General features: G+C 52.9%; 3 protein-coding genes across 5 annotated transcripts in view; 1 reads left to right on the top strand and 2 right to left on the bottom strand.

Annotated features, from left to right (window-relative positions):
* LOC138801557 (structure-specific endonuclease subunit slx1-like) overlaps positions 1–2,414 on the bottom strand; it is an 8,362-nt gene extending 5,948 nt beyond the window's left edge. Inside the window, exon 1 of one of the 3 annotated variants that reach the window (XM_069984503.1) lies at positions 2,003–2,414. The gene's annotated coding sequence lies outside the window, so the exon portion shown is untranslated. The other 2 variants (XM_069984501.1, XM_069984502.1) reach the window with 2 other exon arrangements.
* LOC138801558 (bolA-like protein 2) lies at positions 2,068–5,989 on the top strand. The gene is made up of 3 exons (XM_069984504.1): positions 2,068–2,518; positions 5,292–5,389; positions 5,750–5,989. Exons 1-3 carry the CDS (start codon positions 2,249–2,251, stop codon positions 5,847–5,849), a joined length of 468 nt encoding a protein of 155 aa, XP_069840605.1. The 5' UTR covers positions 2,068–2,248; the 3' UTR covers positions 5,850–5,989.
* A 192-nt stretch (positions 5,990–6,181) lies between these two features.
* Positions 6,182–16,777, bottom strand: CORO1A (coronin 1A). The gene is made up of 11 exons (XM_069984500.1): positions 16,691–16,777; positions 16,191–16,396; positions 10,883–11,005; positions 10,304–10,433; positions 8,843–9,024; positions 8,486–8,605; positions 8,224–8,328; positions 7,992–8,137; positions 7,849–7,906; positions 7,526–7,747; positions 6,182–6,932 (listed from the first exon to the last, which is right to left on the bottom strand). The coding sequence occupies exons 2-11, from the start codon at positions 16,386–16,388 to the stop codon at positions 6,828–6,830; spliced, it is 1,389 nt and encodes a 462-aa protein (XP_069840601.1). The 5' UTR covers positions 16,389–16,396; positions 16,691–16,777; the 3' UTR covers positions 6,182–6,827.
* Positions 16,778–17,426: the final 649 nt, after the last annotated feature.

The raw sequence follows: 17,426 nt of genomic DNA on the forward strand, positions 1-17,426 counted from the left end.
GCCGAGACAGAGAGCGGCCACCAATCAGGGGCTGCACAGTACCGCTACTCCCCGTATGCATATACACTGCACAGTACCGCTACTCCCCGTATGCATATACACTGCACAGTACCGCTACTCCCCGTATACATATACACTGCACAGTACCGCTTCTCCCATTATGCATATACACTGCACAGTACCGCTACTCCCCGTATGCATATACACTGCACAGTACCGCTACTCCCCGTATGCATATACACTGCACAGTACCGCTACTCCCCGTATGCATATACACTGCACAGTACCGCTACTCCCCGTATGCATATACACTGCACAGTACCGCTTCTCCCATTATGCATATACACTGCACAGTACCGCTTCTCCCCGTATACATATACACTGCACAGTACCGCTTCTCCCCCGTATACATATACACTGCACAGTACCGCTTCTCCCCCGTATACATATACACTGCACAGTACCGCTTCTCCCCGTATACATATACACTGCACAGTACCGCTTCTCCCATTATGCATATACACTGCACAGTACCGCTACTCCCCGTATGCATATACACTGCACAGTACCGCTTCTCCCTGTATACATATACACTGCACAGTACTACTTCTCCCTGTATACATATACACTGCACAGTACCGCTTCTCCCTGTATACATATACACTGCACAGTACCACTTCTCCCTGTATACATATACACTGCACAGTACTACTTCTCCCTGTATACATATACACTGCACAGTACTACTTCTCCCTGTATACATATACACTGCACAGTACTACTTCTCTCTGTATACATATACACTGCACAGTACTACTTCTCCCCGTATACATATACACTGCACAGTACTACTTCTCCCCGTATACATATACACTGCACAGTACCGCTTCTCCCCCGTATACATATATACTGCACAGTACTACTCCCTGTATACCTATATACTACACAGTACTACTTCTCCCCGTATACATATACACTGCACAGTACTACTTCTCCCTGTATACATATATACTGCACAGTACATCTCCCTGTATACATATACACTGCACAGTACTACTTCTCCCCGTATACATATATACTACACAGTACTTCTCCCCGTATACATATACACTGCACAGTACTACTTCTCCCCGTATACATATACACTGCACAGTACTACTTCTCCCCGTATACATATACACTGCACAGTACTACTTCTCCCCGTATACATATACACTGCACAGTACTACTTCTCCCTGTATACATCTATACTGCACAGTACTACTTCTCCCTGTATACATATACACTGCACAGTACTACTTCTCCCTGTATACATATATACTGCACAGTACTACTTCTCCCCGTATACATATACACTGCACAGTACTACTTCTCCCCGTATACATATACACTGCACAGTACTACTTCTCCCCGTATACATATACACTGCACAGTACTACTTCTCCCTGTATACATCTATACTGCACAGTACTACTTCTCCCTGTATACATATACACTGCACAGTACTACTTCTCCCTGTATACATATATACTGCACAGTACCGCTTCTCCCCCGTATACATATATACTGCACAGTACTTCTCCCCGTATACATCTATACTGCACAGTACTACTCCCTGTATACCTATATACTACACAGTACTTCTCCCCGTATACATATACACTGCACAGTACTACTTCTCCCCGTATACATATATACTGCACAGTACATCTCCCTGTATACATATATACTGCACAGTACTACTCCCCGTATACATATATACTGCACAGTACTACTTCTCCCCGTATACATATATACTGCACAGTACTACGTCTCCCCGTATACATATATACTGCACAGTACTACTTCTCCCCGTATACATATATACTACACAGTACTTCTCCCCGTATACATATACACTGCACAGTACTACTCCCTGTATACCTATATACTACACAGTGTGTTCCCATGATAGCAGACAGAGCTCCCTCACCCGCAGACGCCTCCGCTCTCCCGGCCTTACGTCACTTCCTGGTTACGGGTCCTCCGGATATGCGGCTGCATAGAGACGGGCTGCCCTGTATAATCTCCTGTCACATACGATTGATGACGCCCTAAATACCCAGAGACGAGGGGCTGTGCCCGGTCACCTGACATTTATTACAGCTCATATTTACATCTTATCGATAAAATCCCCCAAAATCCCGCGAAAACGTAAAATGGTCCAATCCCCATTTTCAGGCGATGACCGGGGCAGCCCTGGCCAGAAATGCCGGGGAGGTTCCGATTGGTCACATTTGTATTTGTCCCCGCCTTTTTCTTTCAAAAGCGCCTGTCTTATTGGACGAGAGTCCTGTCTGTTATCCCTGTAAACTCAATTTGGACTAATGAGACCAATGACAAGTGGAGGAGGGCCTGGCAATGCGGTAGTGTGCGCATGCGCAGTGCGGCGGCTTGTACCATCATGGCCGGAGACGGAGCGATCACTGCAGAGACCCTGAAGGAGAAGCTGAGGCGGGAGCTGCAGGCCGAGCACGTGGTGAGCAGACACACCGGGGATCACGTGACTGCGCGTCTCTACAGGGACTACAAGTCTCAGCACATTTTATGTCATGTACCTTATTATTCGCTCTGAGTATACAGTATAGCCGGGTAGTATATGAGCCGGTCACGTGACCTCCCCACGTATAATGTTATCAGCCGCTTGTGATCAGTAGGGGTGTCCCCGTCCTGTCACATCTTTAGGTTGCTATAGTTACTCTGTGGAGGGAGGGGCTAAGAGAGGACCCTGCCCCCGAGGGCTTATATAGGGAGAGAGGACCCTGCCCCCGAGGGCTTATATAGGAAGAGAGGACCCTGCCCCCGAGGGCTTATATAGGAAGAGAGGACCCTGCCCCCTAGGGCTTACATAGGGAGAGAGGACCCTGCCCCCTAGGGCTTACATAGGGAGAGAGGACCCTGCCCCCGAGGGCTTACATAGGGAGAGAGGACCCTGCCCCCGAGGGCTTACATAGGGAGAGAGGACCCTGCCACTGAGGGGTTACATAGGGAGAGAGGACCCTGCCCCCGAGGGCTTACATAGGGAGGGAGGACCCTGCCCCCGAGGGCTTACATAGGGAGGGAGGACCCTGCCCCCGAGGGCTTACATAGGGAGAGAGGACCCTGCCCCCGAGGGCTTACATAGGGAGAGAGGACCCTGCCCCCGAGGGCTTACATAGGGAGAGAGGACCCTGCCCCCGAGGGCTTACATAGGGAGAGAGGACCCTGCCCCCGAGGGCTTACATAGGGAGAGAGGACCCTGCCCCGAGGGCTTACATAGGGAGAGAGGGACCCTGCCCCCGAGGGCTTACAGGACCCTGCCCCCGAGGGCTTACATAGGGAGAGAGGACCCTGCCCCCGAGGGCTTACATAGGGAGAGAGGACCCTGCCCCCGAGGGCTTACATAGGGAGAGAGGACCCTGCCCCCGAGGGCTTACATAGGGAGAGAGGACCCTGCCCCCGAGGGCTTACATAGGGAGAGAGGACCCTGCCCCCGAGGGCTTACATAGGGAGAGAGGACCCTGCCCCCGAGGGCTTACATAGGGAGAGAGGACCCTGCCCCCGAGGGCTTACATAGGGAGAGAGGACCCTGCCCCCGAGGGCTTACATAGGGAGAGAGGACCCTGCCCGCAAGGGCTTACATAGGGAGAGAGGACCCTGCCCGCAAGGGCTTACATAGGGAGAGAGGACCCTGCCCCCGAGGGCTTACATAGGGAGAGAGGACCCTGCCCCCGAGGGCTTACATAGGGAGAGAGGACCCTGCCCCCGAGGGCTTACATAGGGAGAGAGGACCCTGCCCCCGAGGGCTTACATAGGGAGAGAGGACCCTGCCCCCGAGGGCTTACATAGGGAGAGAGGACCCTGCCCCCGAGGGCTTACATAGGGAGAGAGGACCCTGCCCCCGAGGGCTTACATAGGGAGAGAGGACCCTGCCCCCGAGGGCTTACATAGGGAGAGAGGACCCTGCCCCCGAGGGCTTACATAGGGAGAGAGGACCCTGCCCCCGAGGGCTTACATAGGGAGAGAGGACCCTGCCCCCGAGGGCTTACATAGGGAGAGAGGACCCTGCCCCCGAGGGCTTACATAGGGAGAGAGGACCCTGCCCCCGAGGGCTTACATAGGGAGAGAGGACCCTGCCCCCGAGGGCTTACATAGGGAGAGAGGACCCTGCCCCCGAGGGCTTACATAGGGAGAGAGGACCCTGCCCGCGAGGGCTTACATAGGGAGAGAGGACCCTGCCCCCGAGGGCTTACATAGGGAGAGAGGACCCTGCCCACGAGGGCTTACATAGGGAGAGAGGACCCTGCCCCCGAGGGCTTACATAGGGAGAGAGGACCCTGCCCCCGAGGGCTTACATAGGGAGAGAGGACCCTGCCCGCAAGGGCTTACATAGGGAGAGAGGACCCTGCCCCCGAGGGCTTACATAGGGAGAGAGGACCCTGCCCCCGAGGGCTTACATAGGGAGAGAGGACCCTGCCCGCGAGGACTTACATAGGGAGAGAGGACCGTGCCCGCGAGGGCTTACATACTGAGAGAGGACCCTGCCCGCGAGCGCTTACATAGGGAGAGGGGACCCTGCCCGCGAGGGCTTGCATAGGAAGAGAGGACCCTGCCCGCGAGGGCTTGCATAGGGAGAGAGGACCTTGCCCCCGAGGGCTTGCATAGGGTGAGAGGACCCTGCCCCCGAGGGCTTACATAGGGTGAGAGGACCCTGCCCCCGAGGGCTTACATAGGGAGAGAGGACCCTGCCCCCGAGGGCTTACATAGGGAGAGAGGACCCTGCCCCCGAGGGCTTACATAGGGAGAGAGGACCCAGCCCCCGAGGGCTTACATAGGGAGAGAGGACCCTGCCCCCGAGGGCTTACATAGGGAGAGAGGACCCTGCCCCCGAGGGCTTACATAGGGAATGAGGATCCTGCCCCCGAGGGCTTACATAGGGAATGAGGATCCTGCCCGCGAGGGCTTACATAGGGAGAGAGGACCCTGCCCCCGGGGGGTTACATAGAGAGAGAGGACCCTGCCCGCGAGGGCTTACATAGGGAGAGAGGACCCTGCCCGCCAGGTATTACATACTGAGAGAGGACCCTGCCCCCGAGGGCTTACATAGGGAGGTAAAGGGGATGGACCGGAGGGTCAGAGAGGAGGATGGTCCAGGAGATCACATGGGAGATGATGAGGGGAATATAGCTGATAAACTAATAGTGATTGCTGGGAATGGTAGTGCACCAGGTGTTTTATTTCCATCCTCTAATGGTGTCACTGACCTCCTTCAGGAAGTAGAAGACACATCACCGAACCACTGCTCCACCAGCTTCAAGGTGATCATCGTGTCTCCACAGTTTGAAGGAAAAGCTCTGTTACAGCGTCACCGGTGAGGAGAACATGTGTATATATATGCTGCATTATACTCCAGAGCTGCACTCACTATTCTGCTGGTGGGGTCACTGTGTACATACATTACATTACGTATCCTGTATTATACTCCAGAGCTGCACTCACTATTCTGCTGGTGGGGTCACTGTGTACATACATTACATTACGTATCCTGTATTATACTCCAGGGCTGCACTCACTATTCTGCTGGTGGGGTCACTGTGTACATACATTACATTACTGATCCTGGGTTCCATCCTGTATTATACTCCAGAGCTGCACTCACTATTCTGCTGGTGGGGTCACTGTGTACATACGTTACATTGTATTATGTGTGACTCTCTGCTGCCACCTACAGGCTTGTGAACAGTGTTCTGGCAGAAGAGCTGAAGATCATTCACGCCTTTGAACAGAAGACACTGACTCCAGCCCAGTGGGAGCAAGAGAAGCAAAAGTGATGGGACCACGCTGGCGGCCATTGTTGTGTGGACTGTAGCGCCATCTGATGGTCTCTATGGACATTCTGCAGCCTGGGATAGGTGACTGGCATCTAGAGGGTTAATCATGATGTAAGAATAAATGATATTGTGGTGACTTAGACGTCTCCCTGTCCTGTAGGTGATGCATAGAGGATGATTTAAAGGGGGTCACAGTGTTCTCCAGCTGGTCCAAAACTACAACTCCCAGCATGCCCTGACAGCTTGCGGCTCTCAGGGCATGCTGGGAGTTGTAGTTTTGCAACAGCTGAAAGCACAGCCCCCAGACACAGGAGTAAGGATCAGGCAGCAGGTGACACGTCATTCAGTTTATTCTCCAGATCTCACACATTAATATATAATAAAAAATAAATCCAGCAATGAAAGAGTCAACTTCTTGTGGGGGTTCTGGTAAAGCTGGGTGACGGCCAATATGGAGTCATTGCAGCTCCTCCAGCTTTCCCAGGCCCCTGTGCAGTAGCATTCCCCCTCTTCCCCAGCTGTATTATTGGATATGATTTGCCTCTCAGGACACCAGGAAAGCTGGGTGCCAGTCCTTAAAGGGGGGTGACCCCAGGATTAGAGACTGCACCCCTCTTGTCCTCAGTCTTCACTGTAGTGAATGGAGTGGAGTTGTCATACCACACACAGCCTGAGGACAGGGGTGTCGCTGTTTCTTTTGGATATTTTCTATCCCTGTATAATCTTCTAGGCTGTCACCCAGCTTATCCCAGAGTGGCTAAAAAGGAGATGTCGCCCCCTTCAGGGGGGTCTCGTACCGTTATAATATTATTTACACCTTCAGGGGTCAGGGGGGCGGAGTCATAACCCAGCCCCATGTGTTGTAACAGTGTCTGCTATTCCATCATCTCAGACTCTTCGAGGAGTGCAGTTAAAGGGGCCTGATGTGTCATTGAGGTCATAAGAGTCCATGACTGGGGGCCCGCTTTAAGGTGCTCCTCAGTCGGACGCTTTCCCTTCCAGCTGCGCAATGCGTTTCTCCTGCTCCGCAACGGTCGTCTTCAGCTGCTTTATATCCTCCAGGAGCTGCTCCAGGGTGACGTCCTGTGTATGGGGACAGTGTGTTATAATATACAGGCGGTTATTACAGGTCACGGTGCAGCTGGAGCAGAATATTCCATTCACTGACAGCAAGTAGTGATCATTAGTTACTAGCTGTGGGTGACTCTGCCTACCACACATGGTCCGCCCCATTTACTGCCACTCACCACACATGCCCCGCCCCCATATACTGTCACCGCACATGTCTGCTCCCATGTACTGCCACTCACCACACATGCTCCGCCCCCATGTAATGCCACTTATCACACATGCCCCTCCCCATTTACTGCCACTCGCCACACATGCCCCGCCCCCATGTAATGCCACTCATAACACATGCTCCGTCCCATTTACTGCCACTTACCGCACATGTCTGCTCCCCTGTACTGCCACTCACTGCACATGCCCTGCCCTATGTAATGCCACTCACTGCACATGCCCCGCCCCATTTACTGCCGCCTACCACACATGCCCCACCCCACTTACTGCCAATCACCACACATTCCCCTCCCCATTTACGGCCACTCACCACACATGCGCCGCCCCCATGTAATGCCACTCATAACGCATGCTATGTCCCATTTACTGCCACTTACCGCACATGCTCCGCCCCCGTTGGAGGACTGGCTGCGTTTCGGCAGGCGCACGTTCAGGATGTTCTTGGTGACCTTCAGTTCTCGGCCTTTGCTGGGGACGTAGCCGTCCTTCAGGGAGATGAGCAGCGGCTCCGCGTTCTTGCCAGACAGCCACTCCTCTGTGGTAAGTGCCGGATCGGGGCCCATGGTGTCCGGGTACAGATCCTCCTGGAAGAGGTCAGACTGCGGGGGAGGGGGGGTCAGAGCCTTAGAGGTGCACCGCCCCCCACCTCTCCCCGTATATCACACCCCCCCCTTCCTGTATACCGGCAGTATGGTCTCACCTTCCTGGGCACCGTCATGGCGATCGGCTCACACTTCCTCTCATGCAGCTTGTAAAATCTGAAACCGAATTAGAGTCTGGGTCATGGGGTGCTGGGTCTGAGGAGCTATGGGGGGGCCCGCAGGTAGGGGGCGTACTCCTCACCTGGCTATCTCACACTTGTTCACCTCCAGACCGCGTTTTGGCATGTAGCCCATCCCCCGCTGGGACTCCTTACTGCTGTACTGGGACAGGAAGTGGACGTAGGGGCTCTCGTCCGTCACCTCGAAGTAGCGGATGCTGCTGTCACCCTGCAGTGAGATGGAGAGGCGTCACTCTGTAACACCGCACCATATACGCCCCCCCTCCGCCATAACCCCCCCTGCCATATACCCACCTTCCCGCACAGGTAGACGATGCCGGTGTCTGGGTCATAGAAGGGGATGAGGACCCCGCTGCTGGTGTCCAGCTCCTGCAGGGTCAGCGGGGAGTCAAAGGCTTTCTGTAAAGGGGGAAGCAGAGGTGAGCGAGGGTCTGGGAGGTGAGATGATCTGCAGAGATGCTATATGCAGATTATCGCACCCTGACAGAATACATAGAGCAGCCTGAGAAGAGGGGCTCCAGGACCATGGTGGTCACTTCTCCTGATGCCGACTCACCGTGTCCCATAAGGCCACTTGCCTCTCGCTCATCCGGCTGAACCCTGTGGTTAGTATCTGATCGTCTGACACGAAGACGGCGCGGACTGGCCGGCTGCCCTCGTGGGGCTTCTCCTTTTCCTGCAGATAGAGAGCGGTGTAATCATTAGGTGATCCATAGGGGTGACTATTGTGCTGCCCCCTGCTGGTGTGGACAGGTATTGCCCTTACGCCACATTCACACATGGAACATGGAGTCCTGGCCCCACCAGTGATCAGTGACTCTTTTATGACGACTTCAGGGACTTACATCCGTAATACAACCTGGCAACATTGGAAAGTTCTGCAGGTTGGAGGTGCGATGCTCTGCACACTTACCGCCACAATGGTCCCGGCTCTGGGCTCTATAATCCGGAGCTTCTTGTCCTTGCAGGAGGTGCAGAGAAGGGAGCCGTTCCTGTTCCAGGCCACGCTGTAGATGAGGTCGGTGTGGGTCTCGTCTATGGAGATGATGGACTGTCCGCAGCCAACGTCCCAGATCAGGATGACGTTATCACAGCCTGGGGGCAGGAGATATGATGGTATATGGCACCGCTATCCTCCCCCCATCACTGCGGTATATGATGTCATAGTACAGAACACAACTACCCTCCCCCACACTAACACTGCGGTATATGATGTCATAGTACAGAACACTGCTATCCTCCCCCACTAACACTGCGGTATATGATGTCATAGTACAGGACACCGCTACCCTCCCCCACACTAACACTGCGGTATATGATGTCATAGTACAGAACACTGCTATCCCTCACACTAACACTGCGGTATATGATGTCATAGTACAGAACACTGCTATCCCTCACACTAACACTGTGGTATATGATGTCATAGTACAGGACACCGCTACCCTCCCCCACACTAACACTGCGGTATATGATGTCATAGTACAGAACACTGCTATCCCTCACACTAACACTGCGGTATATGATGTCATAGTACAGAACACTGCTATCCCTCACACTAACACTGCGGTATATGATGTCATAGTACAGGACACCGCTACCCTCCCCCGCACTAACACTGCGGTATATGATGTCATAGTACAGAACACCGCTATCCTCCCCCTACACTGACACTGCGGTATATGATGTCATAGTACAAAACACCGCTATCCTCCGACACTAACACTGTGGTATATGATGTCATAGTGTGGGGGAGGATAGCAGTGTCCTGTACTATGACATCATATACCACAGTGTTAGTGTCGGAGAATAGCGGTGTTTTGTACTATGACATCATATACCGCAGTGTCAGTGTAGGGGGAGGATAGCGGTGTTCTGTACTATGACATCATATACCGCAGTGTTAGTGCGGGGGAGGGTAGCGGTGTCCTGTACTATGACATCATATACCGCAGTGTTAGTGTGAGGGATAGCAGTGTTCTGTACTATGACATCATATACCGCAGTGTTAGTGTGAGGGATAGCAGTGTTCTGTACTATGACATCATATACCGCAGTGTTAGTGTGGGGGAGGGTAGCGGTGTCCTGTACTATGACATCATATACCACAGTGTTAGTGTGAGGGATAGCAGTGTTCTGTACTATGACATCATATACCGCAGTGTTAGTTTGGGGGAGGGTAGCGGTGTCCTGTACTATGACATCATATACCACAGTGTTAGTGTGAGGGATAGCAGTGTTCTGTACTATGACATCATATACCTCAGTGTTAGTGTGGGGGAGGATAGCAGTGTCCTGTACTAACACTGAGGTATATGATGTCATAGTACAGGACACCGCTACCCTCCCCCATATACATGACGTGAGTCCTTACCCGCACTTAGCAGGACGTTCAGGGCAGTCGGGTGCCACAGCACGATCCCCACCCTCTTTGTGTGACCTTCCAGGGTGACGATGGGCTCTGTGAGGGAGCGGGTCAGACCGCCATCCGGGATCTCCCAGACCTGGGGTACAAAGTGGAGACATGATGAATTGTATGGTGTCCGGTTCTGATGCTGCACAGACATGGTCACCATCAGGGGGCAGTGTAGAGTATCCCACCCCCATTACCTTCCAGGGCATCACCTCGCTCCCCCTAGTCATCTTCACTACTGCTCTGTGGAGCCCCCATAAATGGGGGCTATAATGGGGGTACAGGCAGGGCCCCTGCTCCATGGTATCCCCTTAAATATAGGGGCTACAATGGGGGGGTACAGGGAGGCCCCTGCACTATAGAGTGCCCATAAATATAGGGGCTATAATGGGGGTACAGGCAGGGCCCCTGCTCTATGGTGTCCCCATAAATATAGGGGCTATAATGGGTTCAAGGGTACAAGCAGGCAGGGCCTCATTATATGGCTTTACCACTAGGCCACAGTCTAATCCATGTGACCCCTACATCCACCATTCTTACCATGACAGAGCAGTCCTCTGAGCCGCTGGCGATGACGTTGTCGTTGTGTGGGCACCAGTCGATGTCCAGCACCGGCGCCGTGTGCCCACATACCAGCGGCTGTGACTTATCCAATCGGCCGGTCTGTGGAGAGATGATGGGGGACACGTTAGATGGGGGGGGGGGGGGGGGGGGAGTCTCCATTACACATAGAGGCAGATCTAACAGGTGTGATGTAGAATTGGCCCAGTTGCCCCTAGCAACCAATCAGAATCCACCCTTCATTCTCCAAGGAATCTTTGAAGAATAAAAGGGGATCTGATTGGTTGCTAGGGGCAACTGGGCCAGTTCTTCTTTACACCCCTTTGATAAATCTCCCCCATAATATCCTGTGTGGCATCTGGTGTGAACGCTACATCTTCTATAATGCACTGATGCAGAGGTTCTGTTTACAGACACAAGGGGGCAGCAGTGAGACGTCCACAGGAAGACAGCAGAATTGTGATTGCAGCTCTGCTTATCGGGACGGATACTGAATGGGCTTAAAGACTGACAACCAGCGAGTTTCCCCGATAAGATGGAGATCCCTGAATATATAGCATGTACTAGTGAGCGTATACACGCAGCCTTCACTTATTACACTACAGGTCAGACATGATGCTGCGCAATCCTCTGCGGTGAGATTCTCTGCAGCGGTGACAATAGTGATGTGGGTGTTTCACACTTGTTCCTCCCATCCTTGTGGTTTGTGCAAGGAAGGTGTCGCAGCCATCGACCTAGAGAACCAAATAAGGGCAAGTGTGAGGCGCCGCGTCACTTCCCCATAGCTGAGGCGCTCGCCGTAACGCTCTGGGGGTGGGGGGCCTTTCCTGGATAACGCTCAGGGGGTGGGGGGCCTTTCCTGGATAACACTGCTGCGGATCCTGTACGTGTGAACGCACCCTAATAGCGAAGCTCCTCATTATCTCTGCAATTTGCTCATGAGTAGAGTTGATCGAACTCGAACATTCCCGTACCTGCCGCATTAGATTGCTGATACCTTCCCGCTTCATGGGGAAGGAGGAGTGTGCCCGGGGACCGCCTGGAATTCGGGGATTCAGCCTAGGTAATAGGTGTGGTGTGCGGCAGGTAGTGCTGTATGCGGCTGCGGCGGGCGGTCCGGTGTGGTTTGCTGTGGGCAACGGGCGTTGAGGTGTGTGCCAGTGAGCGGGATGTGGGGTTTACCAGCGGGCTGTCCAGAGAGGTGTGGGGCAGGAGGGCGCCCTCCAGCTGCATAAGCTAGCAGAGCCGCCGCTGACCTGCCCCTTACACATAGCGTCCCGCTCCCCGGTCTCTGGATGAGACTGCAGGATAAGGGTCGCTGCCGGTGCTGGAGCTGTACAGCAGGATAGCGGGGTGCAGTGCAGACCCCCGTTCTCGTTGGACAGTTCCTTTAATGGCAGCGACCCTATCACCTTATCCTGCAGTCTCATCCAGAGACTGGGACCTGCAAGTGTGCCGGGGTGAGAGGAGTAGGGGTGTGTGCTTAGCTGCCCCAGTCTCCTTCAGTGACCCCCAGTCACCCTCAGTCACCCCCAGCTGCCCCAGTCACCCCTCATCTACACCCAGGGGCGGTCTTGGCATTTCTGGGGCCCCAAGCGAAGTTATGTCTGGGCCCCCCCTCAACACGCGTTCCAAAACAATAGACCGCTGTGTGTTGCCCCCAGTAGTATATACCCCTTGTGCGCTAACGCCAGTAATATGAACTCCTTGTGTGCTGCCCCCAATAGTATATACCCCTTGTGTCCTGCCCCCTGTATTATATACCCCTTGTTTGCTTCCCCCAGTAGTATATAGACCCCTGTGTGTTCCCCCAGTTATATATAGCCCCCCCATGTGCTCCCCCAGAAGTATATAGACCTCCTGTGTGCTGCCCCAGTTGTATATAGACCCCCTGTGTGCTGCCCCCAGTTGTATATACCCCCTGTGTGCTCCCCCACTAGTATATAGGCCCCCGTGTGCTCTCTCAGGGGTATTTAGCCCCCCTGTGTGCTCCCCCAGTTGGATATAGACCTCCTGTGTGCTCCCCCACTTGGATATAGACCCCTGTGTGCTCCTCCAGTAGTGTATAAACCCCTTGTGTGCTGCCCCTGTAGTATACAGACCCCTGTGTGCTCCCCCAGTTATATATAGACCACCTGTGTGCCTCACAAGTAGTATATAGACCACCTGTATGTTCCCCCAGTAGTATATAGACCCCCTGTGTGCCCCACCAGTAGTATATAGACCCCTGTGTGCTCCCCCAGTAGTATATAGCCCCCCTGTGTGCTCCCCTACTTGGATATAGACCTCCTGTGTGCTCTCCAAGTTGTATGTAGACCCCATTCTGCTGCCCCAAGTAGTATATAGACCCCAGTGTGCTGCCCCCAGTAGTATATAGACCCCTCTGTGAAGCCCCAGTAGTCTATAGCCCCCCTGTGTGCTCCCCCTGTTATATAGCACCCCTGTGTGCTCCCATCATTTATTTAGACCCCCGATGTGCGCTCCCCCAGTTAAACAGACCCCTGTGTGCTCCCCCTCCCATATAGTATATAACACAATAAAATAAACACTTATACTCACCTGGGTCCGGGCGTCTCCTCTTTTCTTCACTCTTGTGGCCGCAGGAAGGGTTTTCCCTGCGATCACAAGAGGCTGCACTCCCCTTGTCCTGGCTTGTCCTGATGTCACTGGAGCGCCGGCACCACAAGGACAAAGCTGCCACTTGTGACCGCAGGGAAAACCCTTCCTGCGGCCACAAGAGTGACTGACAGGAAGGGAGCCAATGGCTCCCGCCCTGTCAGTGCTGCTGCTGCATGTAACTATGAGCGCTCATTACGAGTGCTCATAGTTACAGTTCAGATGGCAGCAGCGAGCGGGGCAGCGGCCCTGTCCAGCGGTCTTGAGCACAAGAGCAGGGAGTGGGGGCCCCCCTGGATGTTGGGGGCCCCAAGCGATTGCTTGGGGTGCTTGGTGCCAAAGACCCCCACTGTCTACACTTGTACTACTACTACACTCCTCATCTATACCTGTACTACTACACTCCTCATCTATACCTGTACTACTACACCCCTTATCTGTACCTGTACTACTACACCCCTTATCCACTATACCTCCACTACTACACCCTACCTAGATGGAGGCACAAAGAAGATCTCCTACACTATATAGGGGGCAGAGTGGCACATATTTGGCAAACCTAGTTATATGGGGCACAGAGGGGGCTTGTCTACTACATGGGGAGCACAGTTACAGTAGGAAGCAATACATTTGTCTCAAACCTCATTAAAATAGTATCTGACCAAAATTTTTGGCCATATCGCCCAGCCCTATATCATACACTGTAACACTTTACTATATAGTGCTGTACATCATATAGCATAATACCTCCATATAGTGGTATATCACATACACCATAATACCCCCATACAGACATATATCCCATACATCATACATCAATAATATTGCTATATACCATAATCCCCCATATATTGCTATATACCATAATACCCCCATATACTGCTATATACCATAACACCCCCATATATTGCTATATACCATAACACCCCCATATATTGCTATATACCATAATACCTACATATATTGCTATATACCATAACACTCCCATATATTGCTATATACCATAAAACCCCCATATATTGCTATATACCATAATACCTACATATATTGCTATATACCATAACACCCCCATATATTGCTATATACCATAACACCCCCATATATTGCTATATACCATAATACCTACATATAGTGCTATATACCATAACACCCCCATATATTGCTATATACCATAACACCCCCATATATTGCTATATACCATAACACCCCCATATATTGCTATATACCATAATCCCCCATATAGAGCTATATACCATAATCCCCCATATAGTGCTATATACCATAACACCCCCATATATTGCTATATACCATAAAACCCCCATATAGTGTTATACACCATAATCCCCCATATATATATATATATATATATATATATATATATATATGTTCCGCCTCCCACAGGAACTACTGTTCATTACTGAAGGAGTTAACCCTCATCCTCTGCTCCTGAGATTTTATGTTGGTCATAAGACGATCTTCCCCCTGAGGAAATCACATCCCCCCTCACACATAGCGGGGAAGTCACGGGGACACACAGGGGCCATTGTGCTGCTATCAGTGCTCGGCCCCTGTGATCTCTGTGTGTGTGCTCCGCTCCTGCCCTGTCAGTGCCATCTACACAATACCCACACCCACCTATGTGCCAGGGATACAGCTCACTGACATCACCTTTATCATGTCATGTGACACTGTATGACATCACTACAACCAATGACATCACAGCTGCTATAATACTGTGCTTTGTATATCACCTCTTATGGAGCAGATGCGGGCCACATGGGCCTCGGTATAACAACCCCCGCTGTCTTGCCCCATGTTGGGTGGGCGGGGTCGGCGACCCAGATCTCTGCACATATAAGTCCATGACACAACCCTGCCGCCTTTTCACCTGCATCAGCTCTCTCCACTTCCTATGACAAAACCACAACATCCTGACCCAACGCTCGAGAGCGCCAGAAACGGCCCCCCCAGATGTAACCTTACAGAAACGGCTCTGGAGACACCCCCCCTCCCAGACGTAACACATCAAAAACCGCTCAGTACCCCCCCCCCCCCCGACGCAACGTGCCAGAAATAGCTATGCAGACCCCCCCACACACATACACAGACGTAACACACCAAAAATGGCTCTGCCAACCCCCTTCCCCAGTCGTAACGTGCCAGAACGGCTTTGCAGCCCCCCCCCCCAGATGTAACACACCAGAAACGGCTCTGCAGACCCCTTCCCCAGATGAAACATGGCAGAAACAGCTCTGCAGACGATCCCCCCAAGACGCGATGCGCCAGAAATGGCTCTGCAGACCCCCCACCCCAGACTTAACATGTCAGAAACAGCTTTGCCAACCTTCCCCCCTCCCGAAACGTAACGCGCCATAAATGGCTCTGCCAACCCCCCCTCCAGACGTAATGTGCCAGAAACAGCTCTGCAGACGACCCCCCCCCAGACGTGACGCACCAAAAACTGCCCTGTCCCCCCAACGTGCCAGAAACGTCTGTGCCCCCCCCCCAGACAACGCGCCTAAAACGGCTCTGCCGACCTTATACCACCCCCACCCACCCAGCGCCATGCACCAGAAACGGCTATGCAGGACCCTCCGACGTAATGCACCAGAACAGGCTCTGCTCACCCCCCATACGTAACGCGCCCACTATCTCTGCATCCATCACCTACCTTAGAGAGGGGCAAGACCATAAAGGCTCCTCCGCCGCTGGCCTCCACCACAATGGCCAAGAACTTGGGGTTGACGCAGCAGAAGTTGCTGTCCCATGTGTTCTGAGAGACTCGGATGTCGTCGTAGCATTGATCGGCCTTCACCGGCTGCCCGAAGACGTGGCGGAACTTACTGGTGCGGACGACCTTCCTGAGCATGATGACACCTGGGAAATGGGGCAATGGTGATGGTTGGCATAGAAGAGGTGGCACAAGTGAGGGTCTGGTCCTAGTGTCAGGAGGAGGATGAGTAAAGGACATAGTGGTCACAGATCTAATATTACGTTGCTATGGCTGCTGCAGGTGGTCGCGTCTGGTGGTCTTACACTAATGCAGCCCAATGGGGGTCACACAGGAAAGGAGGATGGACCATAGCCAATCTCAGGGACTACACGAGGGTTACATCGGGGGCAGTGCATTCCATATGGGTCTTGTCTGGGATTCCCCGAGTGGCCACTTACCTGAGTGTGCAGATGGGAGTCCAGCGCAGAGTGATGCTCGCCCTCGCCTGCTGGGAGTCTACATCAAAACTTCTGCTTTTTTAGAAGTCTAAGCTAAAAGTGAGGAGGAGGAGGAGGAGGGCAGGAAGCGGGGTGGGTGTCTTGTCTTCCTCCCCAGCAGGGGAGGGGTTAAGTGCGGTGCTAAATCAGGGGATACGGTAAATGAAGAGCCCCCCCCCCCCCGGGGGCTTACAGCAGATGAGGGGTTAAATGGATTATTTCACAGATCCCTGTCAGCGAACAAGGGGTTAATGGAGACATGATCTGAAGTGTAGAGGTCGCAGCCTCACTGGGGGCCACAGGGGCCCGATATAAGGAGGCCAGTGCTAGTCACAGGGGGGCACACATATACAGGGCAGGGGTACAAGGGGTAGTACCCCCCGCTGCCATAGCACAAGGGGTAAGAAGATTCTGCACCTGGGGCCCCATATGAGGAGATCAGTACTAATAAAGATGTGTTACAGGGACTATCAGGAGATGTTATAGCTGCTGCAGAACCTCTTTGAGAAGCAGACATGACAGTATTGGATTGGTCAGTGCATTGTTTGACATTAAGCCCCATCAAAGAGGTTGTGCAGCAGCTGAGGTGTGTATTCTAGGTGACTGTTATTGTCCTACATTTCATCCTCCCCCCCTGTTACAGAATCATTGCTTCACCCTGTTGCGTCACCCGCACCACATCCTGCAGTGTGCACAG

This window comes from Dendropsophus ebraccatus, chromosome 9 (assembly GCF_027789765.1).
Source record: "Dendropsophus ebraccatus isolate aDenEbr1 chromosome 9, aDenEbr1.pat, whole genome shotgun sequence".
Taxonomy (NCBI): Eukaryota; Metazoa; Chordata; class Amphibia; order Anura; family Hylidae; genus Dendropsophus; species Dendropsophus ebraccatus.